This window comes from Acomys minous (genome assembly GCF_964271855.1).
Source record: "Acomys minous genome assembly, chromosome: 1".
NCBI classification, from domain to species: domain Eukaryota; kingdom Metazoa; phylum Chordata; class Mammalia; order Rodentia; family Muridae; genus Acomys; species Acomys minous.
This window is the reverse complement of record NC_140483.1, coordinates 80,150,829-80,168,506: the sequence shown is the minus strand read 5'-3', so window position 1 is coordinate 80,168,506 and position 17,678 is coordinate 80,150,829. Positions and strand designations below refer to the sequence as shown.

The following is a 17,678-nucleotide window of genomic DNA, read 5'->3' as shown; positions in this document are numbered from 1 at the left end:
TTAAGAGCATTGGCTGGTCTTCGAAAGATCCTGAGTTCAATTTCCAACAACCACGTGGAGGCTCACAACCATCTATATAGAGATCTGGTGCTCTCTTTGGTGTGCATGGGTAAGTGCAGGCAGAACATTGTACATATAATAAATAAATAAATCTAAAATAATGTTTTAGTTGATGATGAGTTTCATTAAAAAAATATTAACTCTCACATGTCCGGTTCGGGACCACAGGACTCTGTTTGCAGCGGCGGCCTGAGAGCAGAGTCCGGGGCAGCAAGTCATGGTTAGACAAGCATTTCAAAAGTTTCTTTCGCTCTTCAACTGAGTGTTATTGAAAGGAGTGCCACCGAAACTGTAGCCAAAGGTGGGATTATGCTTCCAGAAAAGTCTCAAGGAAAATTATTGCAAGGAACAGTAGTGGCTGTCAAACAGGCGCGAAAGGAAAGGGTAGAGAGATTCAACCAGTCAGTGTGAAAGTTGGAGACAAAGTTCTTCCAGAATATGGAGGAACCAAAGTAGTTCTAGATGACAAAGATTATTTCTTATTTAGAGACGGTGACATTCTTGGAAAGTACGTGGACTGGAGTCACTGTTGAAATGTGTCCCACGATGTTGCCCATTCTGCTGATGCTGTCAACTATTTCATCATGTAAATAATTTCACTTCCTCCCTTTTATAATAAACTGATGATGCCTAAAGTGAAAAAAATGTTAACACAGATTTCCCAAAAATACATACTCATAGTTCCGTCATACTACACTATGGATATAATGATATGAAGAAGTGCTCTCAGCATTGACAATTAAAAGTCAAGGTGGCAGTTATCTCTGAAATGTATTCATATTACTCTGCATATTGCAGCATCAAAACCAAGACTCATAAAAATAAAGAAGTCCAAACATTTCAACTGTAAAATAACTTGCTTTCCTCTTTGATAAGATTGTATAAATACCAAACAGCTATTTTAAATTTCTTTATGACTCGTAGTCAGGAATATATGAATATATATATATATATATATATATATATATATATATATATATATATGGATGTAGAAACATATGTCAGATAAAAAAGAGTCATGAAAAGCAAATTTTAAAAGACTTTAACTAAGTAGGTTGGATTAAACAAATGAGAGCCTGTATTTAGTGTCTAACATTTTAATCTGTGTTACATAAGGGTCTTCATCAAGATCCAAGTTCTATAGAAAAGTGTCTGGTAACTCTGTAAAATGAATGTGGTCTTACATTATGCTTTGATGCCCAATGGTAAGGATTCATTCAGAAAGTCTTAGCTGTTCTGGTATCAAGGACATTAGAAGCTATAAGAGATATCCTTCTATGTCCGACCTACTCATTTATGAGAGCTGTTTCATGTTTGTTTTTAACCACAGTGGTCTTTTATGTCCTGAAATGATAAATAGAATTCATCAAATATTTTATATGTTAAGTCTTCTTAGTTGTGTATTGCTTTACAATATTGAAAGTTGCTCCTTTGTTTCATTTAAGCTTTTTAAAATTTATTTGCAATTCACCCAATATGCGTAAATCAACACCTGACCTTGTTTTTTTGTTTGTTTGTTTGTTTTTTGTTTTGTTTTTTTTTTGCCTTCACCTAATCCCTATATACAAAAATTCTTTGTAAAATATTTTTAGTTATCATTGAGAAATGTATGCAACATTATTGATCACATTCACTTCTTCAGCTCCTCCCAGATCAGAATGTTGCTTTTCTATTCTTCCTTAACTTCCTTAACTTTAATATGTAGTCAAGGGGATCATCATGGCACTCAGATTTTGCAATAACATCTGTACTGCGATGAATGAGAAATATCTTCCATAGGCTCAGGTGTTTGAATACATGTTTCCTAATTGGTGGTACTCTTTGAAAAGAACATGATGCTTTGCTGTGTCACTGCCTAATGGAGTATGTTCCAGAGGGAGGGTTTTGAGAAGTTAGAGCTTTGCTCCACTTCTGGTCGGCCCTTTCTGTTTCATGCCTGTCATTGAAGGACTGATATGTCAGCTTTCTGCTCCAGCTGCCTCCTGCCGTGTTTCCCTAAGGTTATGGAATATCCCTCTTGAATCTTGTGTAAAAATAAGCTCTTCTTTGAAAAGTTACCTTGGTAATGATATTTTATCACAGAGGGACAAAACTATTGAGTATATCATCTCTTCAATATTCTTCATTATTCTCAGCAAGAACGGATATTGTTGCCAGAGACAATTTTTCTCTCAAAAACATAGTGTTGATTCAATTCTGAAGTAATTAACTTGCTACTTTAGTATTAAAAGCATCCATTCAGCACATTGTTTTGTTAAAATTTTAATAACATTTGAATTCTTCAAATAATCCAAGCTGAAATATTTTTAATTTTACAAGTTCCTTCATAGGTATGTAGCCAGAGTTTTTTGCTTCATTTCTTGATAAGTTTGTTAAAATTTAATTTTAATCTAACTCTTTTTGGGTATAATTTCTATTCCTTGCTCCTGTGTTACCACATTTACCTTTATTTAAACAGTAGATAGTAAAATAAATACTAATAGTACAGTTATCATAAGGATGAAATAATGTGGCTTAATGTAATTCTATGATTCTAGACACCCACTTAAAAATTCATTTGTGCATAAAGTTAATATAGTAAAACTTTATAAAAGTTCAAGTTATTTTAGAATGATATTGAATTAACAGTCACTATAGTGCCAAGCATGCACTATAACATTTTTAGTTATATAAGTGCAAATTTTATATGAAAATGTTCCATAAAATGTTTCATTGAATTTGAATACCATGTTAAAGACTGAAATATACTATTTCAACATTGTTAATATTAGTAAATTAATACATATCCCCCACTTCTAAAATATGTGCTATTAACTTTAGTACATAGTTTTTAGTACAGACAACCATCACAAACTCTGCCTATGTAAATGCAGTAGATAGTATACTAAATATGAATTTTTGCTTCTTTCCAGTGAGGAATCTAATGGACATTACTGGAAACTCAACATTGACCTTTGATACCTAGATAAGGGAGAACTTTTAGATTATCTCTCTTAGAAAAGAAAAGTATTATGGAGAATATAATAAAGATTTTGGTTTCCAGATATTCAACTCATCAAATATGTTCAGTCTTGCAAGTTGTTTCTACTCTGCAAAATGAAACATGATGGGTAACTTGCTTGGGGAAGAAGGATATGATATAGGCCACTTTCAGGCAGCAACTTAAAGAAGAATTGTCTGTTGACTGTTGCCATGAATATTGGTGCACACACTATGGAGCAGGCAAGATAGAATGAGGATTGTGAGTTTATGGAGATTAGCAACTCTGTCATGGGTATTGCTGGACCCTGAGTGCCAAATGCTGTGGGTCTCAGGGGACAGACTTGGAGGCCAGTAGCTCTAAATCATGACAGCAGAGACTTATGACTATTGGCTTTAGAAAACAGAAACGCACAGTGCTAAAGCCTCAATCTGCAGGATTATCCTCTCTTCTCTAACTGCCAATGGCCCTTCACTTGACAGCTACTAATATCCTTAGTTTTCCCCTTAATGCAACAGTAAAAGCAATGCACATCATCAGTTAGCTAGTGTTTTATCCATGCCTTGGGTATCAGAACATTCAGTCTTGAGCCGGGCGTGGTGGCGCACGCCTTTAGTCCCAGCACTCGGGAGGCAGAGGCAGGTGGATCACTGTGAGTTCGAGGCCAGCCTGGTCTACAAAGTGAGTCCAGGACAGCCAAGGCTACACAGAGAGACCCTGTCTCGAAAAACCAAAAAAAAAAAAAAAAGTCTTTAAGGTTTAGTATAATCGTTGAAATCGTCGAAGAATCGTTGGTTCTTCATCTTGGTTCTTTCATAGCTTTCCTTATTTATACTTCACCTTCCATCATCTTGTTCTCTGCACCCCGTCATTGGTTCTTCTTTTCACATGTCTTCAGGCAACTATTATTGCTGGCACTACTGACAACATGTCTTCCTTGTGTTATCAACTTGGTATACTTGTTCCAATATAAGATCTGAAGTAAGAAAATAATATTTGGAAGAAGATGGTTGTGCCAAATGTAATACCATGGGGGAAGGCCAGGTAAGTATTTACTAGCTGAATTTAAAAGCACACTTGCCAGAGTTAGTCCCTACTCTCCACATAACTGTGCTGAATGTCTTGCCCATTGGCTAGATCAGCAAAGGGGTTCGATGTTTACGACTTATATTGTCCTTGGCTAGTACAATAGTTTGAGCAGACCCCCCTGGGCCATGACCCACCCATTAAGTAGGTTTATAAGACCCTCTGGATCCTTCTATTTCCTCATCTCCTATCTTTCTCTTACCTATAGTCTCAGTAGCATGTCCTCACATCTATCCCAATGTCTTGGTAAGTGAAGACTTTCATGGGACATGCCTTTTGGGCTAGTGCCCAATTATAAATGAGTATATACCATGTGAGCCTTTCTGCTTCTGGGTTAACCCACTCAGCATGATTGTTTATAGTTCTATACATTTGCCCACAAATTGGTGGCACTCAAAGAAATAATAAACAGGCTACCAAGATGAGACATGATAGCCTAGGATCATAAAGTAGGGGAGGAGATCCCCCTCAGTCATAGACTTAGAGGAAGGGAATAGAGTGAAAGTGGGAGGGAGGGAGGAATGGGAGAATACAGGTGATAAGATAACAATTGAGTTGTAATCTGAATAAATCAGTTAAATAAAATAAAAAAACAGAATATAAAATTTAAAAAAATAAATAAAAATACAAGAGCCATGAAAGGTGAAAAACAGCTCACATAATCAGTCTGCCAGAGGCGGGGAAAATAACACTTGGGCTGGGGATGTGTCTGTCGGTCAGTGAAATATATTAATGGAGGCATGGAAATTTGAGTCTGGATCCCCAGAATCTGCAGGTAAAGGTGGGGAAGCAAAATAAAACAGAACTCCCCAGGTGTGGAAGCATGTGCTTGTCACCCTGGTGCTGGGTATTGAGATAAGTGGATACTGATGGCTCACTTACCAAACTTCCTTGCCCAAACTGTGAACCGCACAGTCAACGAGACCCTATGAAACAAAAATGAAAGGAAAGGAGAAAGAAAGAAAGAAAGAAAGAAAGGAATGACAAAAGGTTGAGAAACATATTCAAGTGTGAGCCTTTGCTTTCTCATGTGCCTGTGTGTGGGCAACCATACTTAATATTCATCACATTTACTTTTTTTTTTTTTTTTTGGCTTGTCCTAGTAAGTCCTTAGCTTCATTGACTTTGGCAGCTCTATAAGGAGATCCTCCTTTATTTTGGTGGCTTAAGAGCATTATCTGTTGATGGGCACCCCTGACCCCTTTACTGGCAGTAGGACTTGCAGGAACTAATAATGCTGCCTCCTGTTTTGTCATTTTGGGCTCAAACCCATCTCTATAGTACCTGTCACTGAAGGCAGATTTTTGTAGGCTCTGAGAAGCTTGTTTTGCCTGAGGTTCCACATGCTTCATTGCTTGTAAAACATAAAGGCCTACAAATCCTGCAGCAGCAATGGACAGTCCAGCTGCTTCCACTATACTGACCATTACTCCATGGCACTCTCATCCTATCACAAGCCACAGTGCACAGTGAGAACGTAGCAGCTGAGACAGCACAGCCCAACAATTTATTTAAGTGAAATAAGCAGACTGATGCTTTAGGCACATATGGGAAGCAGATGAAATCCTTACTGATGCTATAGGCACATATGGGGAGCAGAAGAAATCCTTATTGGATGTATGTTGTTGCCGTAATCACAGTCATTAGAAAGACCCCTACCTTTGACCCATGAGAGAGATAAAACCTTCCCTGGGTGAAGCTTTGGTCCAGTGGAAATGTTGACAGCAAATGTACAAACTATCAGTTACAACTACCTTCTCTGGAATATTTCCAGCCTCTAACTGCTCTAATACAGAAACTTCCCACAGAGATTCCCTAAACGTGCCTCTTAGTTCAATGAACCTGTCTCCATGATAAGAATGTATAAACTAAACTCGCTGAGGTTTCTGGCTGCAGGTGATACCTTACCCCATGCCAGTTTTTCTGTACTTGTGTTGGTCTGTCTGAATTTTCTTCATTCTCTCTTCTCCCCTGTTTAGCCAATCCTGAAATTGGTCAGAAAATGGCAGCCAGGGATCTGTGGTATGAATGTGACATGCACATGAAAGATCTCTTTCCCACCAATCTGAGAAGAGTTTCCAATACATTAGCCCCAAGCCTCACATTGTGATCAATGAATGACAAGGTTTGCATTCAGACCAGTCACAAGTCCTCTCCTGAATCACTAACTAGCTTCTTGCTGAGTTAATGAGGAAGTGCTCCCCCTTGTATGAGAGGTTCTCTAATCTTTTTTGCATTATATTTTTTTTATTAATTCATTCATATTACATCTCAATTGTTACCCCATCGCATGTATCCTCCCCTTCCTCCCTCCCTCCCGCTTTCATCTTATTCCCCTCCCCTATTACTGTGACTGAGGGGGACCTCCTCCCCCTGAACATGATCCTAAGGTATCAAGTCTCTTCTTGGTAGTCTGCTGTCCTTCCTCTGAATGCCATCGGGCCTACCCATCAAGGGGACATGGTCAAATATGGGGCACCAGAGTTTGTATGAAAGTCAATACTCACTCTCCACCTAAATGTGGATAATACCCTGTGCCTTGGCTAGATCTGGATAGGAGTTTGATGCTCAGTGCACATATTGTCCTTGGTTGGTGCCATGGCTTGAGCAGAACCCCAGGGCCCAGATCCACTCATCATAGTGTTCTTCTTGTAGGTTTCTAGGACCCTCTGGTTAGTTATCCATAGATGTAAGTCAAAACAACTCTGCAATTCCATCTTACACCCATCATAGTGGCTAAGATCCAAAAATTCAAGTGAAACCACATGCTGACAAGGATGTGGAGAATGAGAAACACTCCTTCATTGCTAGCGGGCATGGAACCTAGTACAACCACTTTGGAAATCGATCTGGTGCTATCTCAGAAAATTGGGAATAGTGCTTCCTCAAGATCCAGCTATTCCACTCCTTGGAATATACACAGAAGATGCTCCAGCATACAGCAGGGACATATGCTCAACCATGTTCATAGTGGCCTTATTCATAATAGCCAGAACATGGAAACAGCCTAAATGTCCCTCAGTAGATGAATGGATATAGAAACTGGCACATTTACACTATGGAATACTATTTATCTATTAAAAACAAGGAATTTCCAAAATGTGTGGACAAATGGGTTGAAGTAGAAATGATCATAATGAGTGAGTTAACTGAGAGCCACAAAGACTCAAATGGTATATACTCACTTATAACTGGACACTAGCCCAAGGGGCATGTCCCATGAAAGCATTCACTTACCAGGAAAGTGGGACAGAGATGAGGACATCCTATTGGGACTTTAGGTGAGAGGTTCTGTAATCTTTTGCAGCTTTTCTTGTCTAGACTGCTGCTTTCAAGGTCTTTGTGATCTTCTTCGAGTTGTCATGAGCAGGGGAAGGCTCCCTGCAGCAGGAGTCCAGGCTGTTCTAGTGGTCCTTCAAACAGTGGGGCTGCTGTGAGAACTTCTCTCTCCAGGCTTCAAGCTTAAGAAAGGTTAGAGACCAAAAGCATGTTCCCAGATGATTTCACTCATTCACAGAAAAAAAAAACATCATTAAAGGATGCTTAAATAATGCTTAGAATACAACCAATAGTCTCAAGTACATTTATCAGAGCTTAACAGCATTTTCTAATTTTTAATGTTGCTGACCCCTACAGTTGTGGCTTAGGGCAAGTGACTTTCTCTCAGTGTCTCATAGTGACTTTTTCATCTTTTTCATCTGGAGTAAGAGCATACTCCATCCTACCCTTGGAACCCAGTTGCTATGAACACTAGTGTATGGGTAATCATTAAACTGTTCAAGTGTTTTCCTTTTTACTGTTAGTGCAACACAATCTAGCTGATGCTTCCTATTTTAAAGAGAGTTTGTGGCCATATTTAAGTGAGTTTCTTTCTCTTTTGTTTTGTTTTGTTTTTAACTTTTGTTGCTTGAAGAACAGGCTCTGATTTTATACAGCTATAATTTAATTCAGCTGAGAAAAAATGTTTTCTTTGAAAGCTTAGACTGTTGTTTCCTTCTGAAATTCTAAATTTACTTGCATAAATGTTTTGGAGCTATCCTTTGAAGTTACTTTCAAATTCTCCTTAACTAGGCTTAAATATCTTGATATTTTAGAGTATGAATTGAGTGAGATCTTGCACACAAACTTGAAATGTATTTGCAGACACTTTTTGTTTCATTATTATATAGACAAATGAATGAGTAGATACAAGCTTATGAAGGCTTTAGCAGCTGTGCTGTGGCTTCTTGTTTTATTGAGAGCTGTTTCTTTGCAAATATAGACTTTCTTTAGCTTCATGTCTTGATCTTCTATTGTTAGGTTTTGGTTTTGTTTAGCTTATCATTTCTATTTTCTAGTGTCAGCTTTCCCTTATGTTTGGGTCCTTTTAATGTTTACAAACACCTGTAGCCTATTGTATTTTTGTAATTTTCTCCAACATTTTTTAACAGCCCAAGATCATATCTTATTATTGTTTTCAAATTTCCTGTTCACAGCTAACAAATAATATTTATTTGACTCTTCCAGTGATGAGTAGACTTCTGAAATCCATCTTGACATTAACCTGGTGATGTAGTGACAAATGTTTCAAAAATGCTGTTAAATATTAGTTGACAACCTCTGCTTTCTCTTTTGAGGATATTGTAATGATATTAATGGTGGAGATTAAGTACTTGAAATATCAACTATGACCAGAGTAATTAATTGCTCATGTCAATACCAACTTATTGTGCAAATAAAAAAAAAGCATGATTTCCAATATTTGTTTTATACTCTGATCTTTTAGTTTGTGAGTGTCTTATCTCTGTTCAGTTTCAGCTTCTTCATAAATTCCCTGCCCAGCGACTGAACTTGGCTGATTGTTATTTATTAAATATACTTATTTGACTACGTCATTGAAATTCTAGAAAAAGACTTACAAAAATGTTGTGTGTAATGAGCAGTATAAATAAATTGTGTGCTGTCTTTGAACTAAAAACCTTTTCCACCTACTTATTAAAGTAAATTTGATTTTATATAGATATAAAATCTATTCATATGGGTATGTTGATTTCTCTCACTGTGTTCTTTCCTTGTCATTTGATACCTACTAGGACAGCTTGCTGTTCTATCTGTTACTACTCATTTGTAAATCCGTACCCTACTGTGAATGATTCTGAGTAGTGACAATGCTCAGTAAATAAAATCACCTCCCTAAGAAGAACTAACTGAGAGCTTGTGATGCAGCCTGGTGTGCTGTGTCCACTAGAATTCCACTTACCTTTTCTTGCTATCCTTGCATTCATTTCCTTATTTCAACATTACCATTCAAGTTCCTCCTATTATTTCAAACATGCAAGTAACTACTTTCTGTTTTGCTTTGCCAGTTAGTATATGATTCTTTCCTTAATCACTGCCTCCATTTGTATGGATTTTTCTGATATGAGTTATCAGAAGCACTTTGCATCCTGGCTGAGATTTGTTCAAGAATCCTAATTTTGTATCTATAGATTTTTAAACTGGACTATAAATGTGGGAAATATGTGACTGGAATTTTTCCTTATTTGTTTTTTGCTTCATTTTGTATATGTGTTTAAAGTTGATATAACTTCATTGATTTTAATTATGTGTGTTATTTTCTCCCTGTTCCATCTGGCATAGTTGAACTGTAAAATTGAAACCAGAAGGTTGCAGTTCTCAGTTAGTTCATGAAAACTAATTGTGAGTGTTAGCTTTGTGCCCAGCCATTGTTATATGTGTTTTGTTATGGAGCCTGAAGAAGGCTTCAAAAACTTTGGCAGCTCCTGTAGTTACACTCAATCAATTATTCTGCTTTACAGGTCCCTGATTTTTGAGCCAAGCAATTGCTCACTCTGTTTGGAAGATGGACAAGCATGCCTATACATATCTGGAAGTTTATTTTCCTTTTACTGTCAAAGAGACATCTGTTAAAATATAAGAATTAGATGGCAGCATTGTGATATTCTTCTAAACAAATACTAAGATACATTTTGAATTGTGTTTTTCTAAAGTGGTTTTTCATTTGTGGTTTATGGAGAAATCAGAACGGCTGGAAGATGACTCAGGGAAAAGAATAAAATTATATTGATTATACATATACATGGGTAAAGTAAAAAAAAACAAGCATGATGTTATGTATTTACCCTTGTATAGAAATAGTAATAAATTTGTGAAGAAATTGCAGGAAAATGGGTGTCTGGGCTATAGTATTGAAATCCAAAAATATCACTAAGAGATGAATGAATTGCTTCAAAAATTTATTTAAATTGTTGTAGCTCATTTTTTATTTCATTTTTGATATGGATAATCCTCTAAAATACTTTAAGAATTTCTGAATATAGAGAAATTAATATCTGAGATCATAACTTTCCACATAATTTCAATATATAATCATTAATATACTGGTTAAACATCTTTTAGAGATGCTATATCCTTCACTCTTATAGTGTATTTGAGAAAGGTTTTCTTGTATTAAAAGTCCTTATTCTGGACTGAAGGGATGGCTCCTGTGTCAAGTTTTGTCCTAGGGAAACCCAAAAGTGTATACGTGCCAGAACCTACATATAAACAAGATGCAGGAGCAAACATCTGTGATGCAAGCCGTTCCTTTCACAGGAATAGGAAATGGAGGTAGGAATGACACAAAGGTTGTCTTCTGGCTTTCTCACTCTATAACATTCATGACCACACTAGCACATACATGTGTAAACACACACACACACACACACACACACACACACACACACACACACACCATTGTAATCTGCTCCTTCTTAATGGACATCTTTCTGTCTGAAGCCCAGGTATTTACCGTAGGTGTTCACTGCCTTTGTTGACTGACAGCTCATTAGTTATCCTTGAAGAGATTATTTTTTTCTAGTAATGTCTCTCATTCAATATAAATGAGAATCCTTGTAATCATCTGAAATGGCCTCATATTTACTTATGATTTCATTTTTAAAATAAACAACATAATGGAATAAATTATGCATGCAGGTCCATGCACATGCATACATGGAAACACAGTTCCACAACCTTCCCTTGGTGATGGCTCTGCATTTTCTCTCTACCTCCTAATTAAGTATCTCCAGCTCTACATTGGTGACTTTTCTAGAGTGGTTTCTTTGTGCTCAATGTATTTCTTCTAAACCCAAATCACCATTTCTCAAATGTAATGTTTTATTCAAAACTACATTTTTCATAACAAATTCCAATTATAATTCTTGTTTTCTCATGATATTGTGACTAAAGTATTATTTTTACTTCAGTGTATGCCATAAAAATTGGAGCCACCAGTAATAACAAGATGTTGTTATTTAAAAAAAGGAACATTGAGAGTGAGAAAAAATGCAACCAAGCAGAAAGTACTTGTAGACTTAGTGTTCAAATGACAAGGTTGTAAAAGCTGTTTTAAATGCACTCTGAGGAGCACTTACAGCTTACCTCTCTTTCATCTGAGTGTCAAAGAGCCACTTACTGATTAAAGTCGAAACTGAGCAGTGATGCAGTTTTACCATGTAATGCTCACATAATTAACAACACACTTCGGTTTAAAGCTAATGCAGGAAAGAATGGTAGAAGATCAAAGTTTGATTTTAACTTTAATTACATTTGAGCCTGGTGCCCCAAGCACTGATAATTGATTTAAAAGACAAGTTCACAAAATCAGCACTGAAGTACATTTTCAGAACAGAGGTCATATTGGGTGTATTTAACAGTGCAATTTGTGTCATTACAGAAGAGATAAAGAAACTGCTTTCCTATCACTAGCTTTTAGTCACCCTGGTCAGCTCTGATTACATACTCAGGAATTACTCTTTTTCCTCTGCGAGCATCACGCCAAAGAGATAGTTACAGAAGATAGGGAGAGAAGCATACTTCTACCTCTTCTGAGTTTTCTCTGTTGTTCTTGGCCATGTGATGAGTATCTGCTTGTTTTTATCGCCTCGCTAGAGATATTTCATCTGAGATTAATTGCCTGGGGTCACATAGTAGACATAATATCAGAGTTTATGACTATTGAGTGATTATATATGTATGTCTGCATATGTTTATTTCAGTTAGTAGAATATGATAGACTCCCACAGTTACCGCCATATTTTTCATCATTAATTCACATTCATCACCACTAAGGGTTATTTAGATCATCATAGAAGGGGATCATTTACTGCCAGATTGACATACCTATATCATGTCTAACTACATTCTAAAGGCTATCTTATGTCCCAAAGATAAATTCAGCCACCACCCTTCATCAAAGAAGGCTCTCATTATTGCAAATGGAGACCATCTCTGAAAACCACAACTAAACGCAATACAGGGAGCAAGGGATCGTAAAGACTCTAGCCTCAGTGGATACTTCTACATCACAGTTCTTGCAATTATAGCACAGGGAACAATGGGGAAAGTTGAGGCAGGCAAATTAGAAGAGTCATAGTACCAGGAACTCAACTCTGAAATTGTCAGCTGTAAAAAAAAAAAAAAAAAAAAAAAGGCTGCATAAACAAGACCCAAATAATGGGAGTACCAATAGACATGCGAATTCAGAAATCTCACTGGGCTTGACTCCTAGACAACTCATGACAACTGAGAGGGAGAAGTGCCTCTCCTAGGCATGAACACAATGAATGGCTATCCAATACAAACTGGTCAGCCATGAAATCACATAAACACAACAAAATGAATCCAGTAAGTTCTATTTATATATTTGTGTATATATAAATAAATATAAAAAAAACCCCAAGGCTGTGAATTAGAATGGAGGATATGAGAGGAATTAGAGAGTGGGAATATGTGAAAAACTAGAAGAAAGAAATATTAGGGAGGGAGTTTCATAATTATATTTTAATTAAATATATAAAAATTAAGGATTTATGTTTAAATTTAAAAGAATTCAAGTATATACATCCATCCCTTCTGTAATTTCCATGTGCATTCATGAGAAGTTTACCAACTTATGAGAAAATAGGATGTAGCTACAATGTAATAATCAAAACTTTAGCCCAATTCACTGCCTTGTGGTCATCTCTTAGTAATAGTGATGTTGACATAGTGAGTTAAACTAAAATTTCTACCTGTCTTCATGAATTTATATTAACTACTGACTAGTTAAAAGAATCAGATTTAGAAAATAAGTAATAATTTTCTTTTATATTTATAAAATTATATGAAATATTCACACATTGAAAGGAAAAATGGAAATGTAATTACTAAGAAGAACTAGAAAAAGATTGTTCTGTTGTTTTAATAGAAGAAAACATGTATTGAACAGTGTGTATATGGGCAGTAAAGGCAAAAGATGAAGATAGCCATCACAGTTTTCTACTGAACCATTTCTTATTTCCATGTGTGAAAAATGTCTATGAAGTCTAGCAATTTTTTGCTGTTGTTGTGTGACAGCTGTACATCTCTGCTAATCACATTGTAAATGAGTAAGTGCTTTGGTTGTGTGACTTGCAGAAATCTGATGTAACAGATCTTAATGTGTTAGATTGAAAGTTGCCTTAAATATCAAGTTCTGTAAATAAACATGATTTAAGAATATATGATCTGTACTTCAACGCATTAGGTAAGTTTAAATATTTAGTATTGAAATGGTCAGTAAATGCTTAAATGACCACATTAAGCATTTATTATAAGAAAATAAATCACAGAATGCTCAATAATCTTCCACTATTCTTTAAAAAGAAATGTAAAATGTAAAAATGCTAGGTAAGATCTTACATTTTTCCTCCTCAATCATTTCTGAGTTGGAAGTCAAAATCAGTGGGGACTCCTTAAACATTATTATAAGAAAATTTCTCTGGGGCTGGAGAGATGGCTCAGAGGTTAAGAGCACTGGCTGCTCTTCCAGAGGTCCTGAGTTCAGCTCCCAGCAACCACATGGCAGCTCACAACCATCTATAATGTGATCTGATGCCCTCTTCTGGTATACATGCAGGCAAAACACTGTGTATATATGACAAATAAATAATCTTTAAAAAAAAAAGAAAATTTCTCTGAGTTATTCAGTGGACAGATGTGGATAACTCAAATTCAATGTGTTTTACACAGTGCCAAGATGTAAAGACAACATTTCTCTTTATTGGAAGTGGTAAATTATAGGTGATAACTGCTCATAAAAAGTAGCTTTTCACCCAAAGGCTATCATCAATGAAAGAACAGGACAGTAAAACAATTACCTACACAGGGAATAGATGATTGAAAAATTGTTTCTATGTTCAGATAGGGTTAAAGAGAAAGGTAGAAAATGTGTTATACTTCAGGAAAAGACTCTGTGGAAAGAAAGAGAGAATTTAAATCTACAGATGAAAGAAAATAATCCCTGTTTTATGGCACTATAAAAGGTTTACAAACTCACATAAGCATGTTATAATTTATTAGTATGTTGGAATATATTAAGTTATTATGCTGCATTTACTGTTTACGTGTCATTGGATCTTCTAGATTTTAAAGTAGTCTGTCAAATTCAACAGAAAAATGATTTAGGCTCACACATGTGCTCAGTAGCCTAGTAATAAGAGACAACTTGAATACTTCAATACTTGACCACCAATTTTTCAATTAACCCAATGAGCTCAAAAGCCCATGAGTAAGGACCGAAATAATGAAGTATGGTGAGTGACTTTTGTTTTTGATTTTTTAAAAAATATTTTTGGGAGATGTAGAAAGAAATCTAAGTGAAGTATTTTAGTTGTGATTCCTGAGAAATGTCTAAGCATTTACTCTAAAAATATATTATAAGGGGAGAGAAAAATGATAAAGTATTGGAGAATTCTACCATTCCTTCTTATTAATTCCCTTCAAAATTTCTCAAGTGAATTTTAAAAGGTACTTATATGTATTTCATCAATCTTCCAAAAAATCATTTTGCCTTTTATAACATTGCCTTATGGTATATCTTATTAAGTTTATAACTATTTGGTTTTTAAAATGGTAATATCAATATGTTTTGTGAAAATTTTAAGGTAATAATAAGTATCTTATAATTTATTAGCACTCACAGTTTAAGAATATTATTAACAAATTCTTTAAAGAAAAATAAATACCATGTATGGACTTTATGAACCAATTAACTAGTTAATCATGAGGTGGGTTATTGACAACAATTTAATAAAATTTTTGCCAAAGGTAAACCTTGTTAAGGCACACATTCATGTGTTAAGCTGATATTTTAACCAAATCTATGTGAAAGCACTGTTTTAAGTCTTCCCAGGGCTACAAGCTTGACAATCCATTTCTTTTTGTTAAAATGATTTTTCCTTATTATTGAGCCATGAAAAAACCTAATTCTGGTCTTCCCTTTGAAGCCTTTTCTATACCTGCTATCTTGATTATCCCAAATTTCCTCAATTTCTAGTCCTGTTCTATGACTTTAAATTAGGCCTCCATTACAGCATTTTTTTTTTTTTGTTCTGAGGAGTAATAGTAGTAGTGACAATTGGTATCACCTCCATTCCTGAGTTTCTATGACTTTATTTGTGATGTCACTGTGCATTGCTTCATGGTAGGACAACAATCTAGTTAGTCATCTTCCTAGTACTTGCATAGTAAACTAATCCATGGAGAAACACTAGTAGTTACAAAAACTTCTTTTAAAATTCTTATACTGGTTAACTTTTTAGTGAGTGTTATTATTACTTTGATATTTAGTTTCTACTACTGCTAAGTCTCTCCTTCCATCCTGTCTCTCTTACTCATTCAACTCTGAAAATTCTACAAGGTAATTTCTGATTGAGTGAACTGTAGTCAGATGCCCACTATATAGAGGTGGCAAAAGGGGTGATGAGGGATAGTAAGAAAGTATGTGATTCTTGTTTTACTGTCAAGAAGACAAGTCAGGCAAAATTCCTGACTTGTACATTCCCTTCTTTCCAGGATGAGTTCTCCTGTGCCAAACATTTCTTCTCATTTGTTTAATTCCATAGCAGACCTTTCATTCATGCTGTGTAATTCAGTCTAAAGAATACTCTGAAAAAGTCATGAAAGTCCTTTCTCAGCTACAGGGCTCTGCATGTTCATGTATCTTCTTTCCACCTCTTCTCAGAAGTGAATGTGTCTATGAGTTCATCATATTTCCTGTAGAAGTAAATGTACTTGTTTCTACCACAGACAGAATTCTGACTTAAAAAGGACAAGTTTGGAATCAGGCAGAATAGATAGCCAAACTCTGCCAAGACAGGGTAAGCAAGTCCTCAATAGGTCCTGCCTCACAAATATGTCTGTCAGATATATTGGGTCAGAAGGCTGAAGATGATGCTCTAACATTATAGAGAGTTTTAGATCACTGTTCAGCCAGTAAACTTTCTCTGTCATCTTCTCATTTGGAAAGCTATTAACCTGCACTCCCTACATACTCTAGTAATCAAGTTTATTCCTTCTCAAGCCTCCGATGGAATTGAAGACTAGGTAGCTTAGTTTTACAATGGTGCTTAGTTGTTTAGGTGTTAAGATGGTTTTAAGTCTAGATAGATGTTTTAAGTTGCTAATGATGAGATAATATAGATATTGATTTACATTTAGAGTTTTAGATGCAGTAAGATAGGAAAGATGTTTTCTTCAGGACTGTCTAATACAAATAGCCAAAACACTAAGACTGTAACATTTATATAATTCCTGATTATTTCATGGTTCTTGTTGTTGTAGGTAGGTTATTGTATATATGTGTAATAATATGAATGTACTTGTAAAAAATAGTAATAGTTAAAATAAATGCAGAGGTGTTTGTTGTCCACTGCCTTTTCTACTAGTGGTAACACATAACATCACACACTTGAATACTTTTCTTCTGCATTAGCAGGAACATTTTGAACATCTTCCAATATTTATGTGTGACAGTGTCTTAGAGCACCATGAGCAAAAGCAAGTTGAGGAAAAAATAGTTTATTTGGCTTACATATCTTTAATTTCTGCCCTTTGAGAAAAGCCTAGGAAGAAACTCAAACAGGACCAGGACCTGCAGGAAAGAGCTGATACAGAGGTGGTACAGTGGAGCTGATTACTGCCTTGATCCTCATGTTTTGTTCAGCTTGCTTTCTTATAAACCTAGGACCAGTAGCCCTAAGGTGTTCCACAGAGAAAGGGGCTGCCCTCCTTTATTCATCGCAAGCTAGGACAATTCCTCATATTATGGAAACATTTTCTCAAGTTAGGTCCCTTCCTCTCAGATGACTCTAGCTTGTGTCAAGTTGGAATAAAAGACATCCTGTGATGTTTAACATTGAATGTACATTAAATAGGCTCTAAGAAGTACTTAGGCTCTGAAAATGTATATGATGAATTGTCCAAATTGGGTTAACTGAGGTAGGAAGACATACCTAAATGTAGGTCGTTGTAAGTAATGGGCCAGGGTCAGTGAGTGATTGAAAATGTGAATGTTAACTGAGTATAAGCATTTATTGCTCTCCCCTTCCTGTCGGTGGCTGTAATACCATCAGTTGTCTAAAGCCCCTGCCCACATGCGGTTCCTGTTGTGATTGAATGTACTGTCAAATTAAGGGCCAACCCCAACCCTTTCACCATTAAGTTGCTTTGGTGTGATATTTTCTTGCAGATGTACGAAAACTCTTGTTCA

General features: G+C 35.9%; 1 protein-coding gene and 1 pseudogene across 2 annotated transcripts; one reads left to right on the top strand and one right to left on the bottom strand.

The window, feature by feature from the left end:
- The first annotated feature begins 277 nt into the window (after nucleotides 1-277).
- On the top strand, nucleotides 278-705 carry LOC311605448 (10 kDa heat shock protein, mitochondrial-like; annotated as a pseudogene). The gene has a single exon. The product of its transcript is annotated as a 10 kDa heat shock protein, mitochondrial-like (transcript).
- A 4,491-nt stretch (nucleotides 706-5,196) lies between these two features.
- LOC311606530 (mitochondrial import inner membrane translocase subunit TIM14-like) lies at nucleotides 5,197-5,553 on the bottom strand (the record flags this gene model as incomplete). The annotated part of the gene is made up of 1 exon (XM_084797771.1): nucleotides 5,197-5,553. The coding sequence occupies one exon, from the start codon at nucleotides 5,551-5,553 to the stop codon at nucleotides 5,197-5,199; it is 357 nt and encodes a 118-aa protein (XP_084653897.1).
- Nucleotides 5,554-17,678: the final 12,125 nt, after the last annotated feature.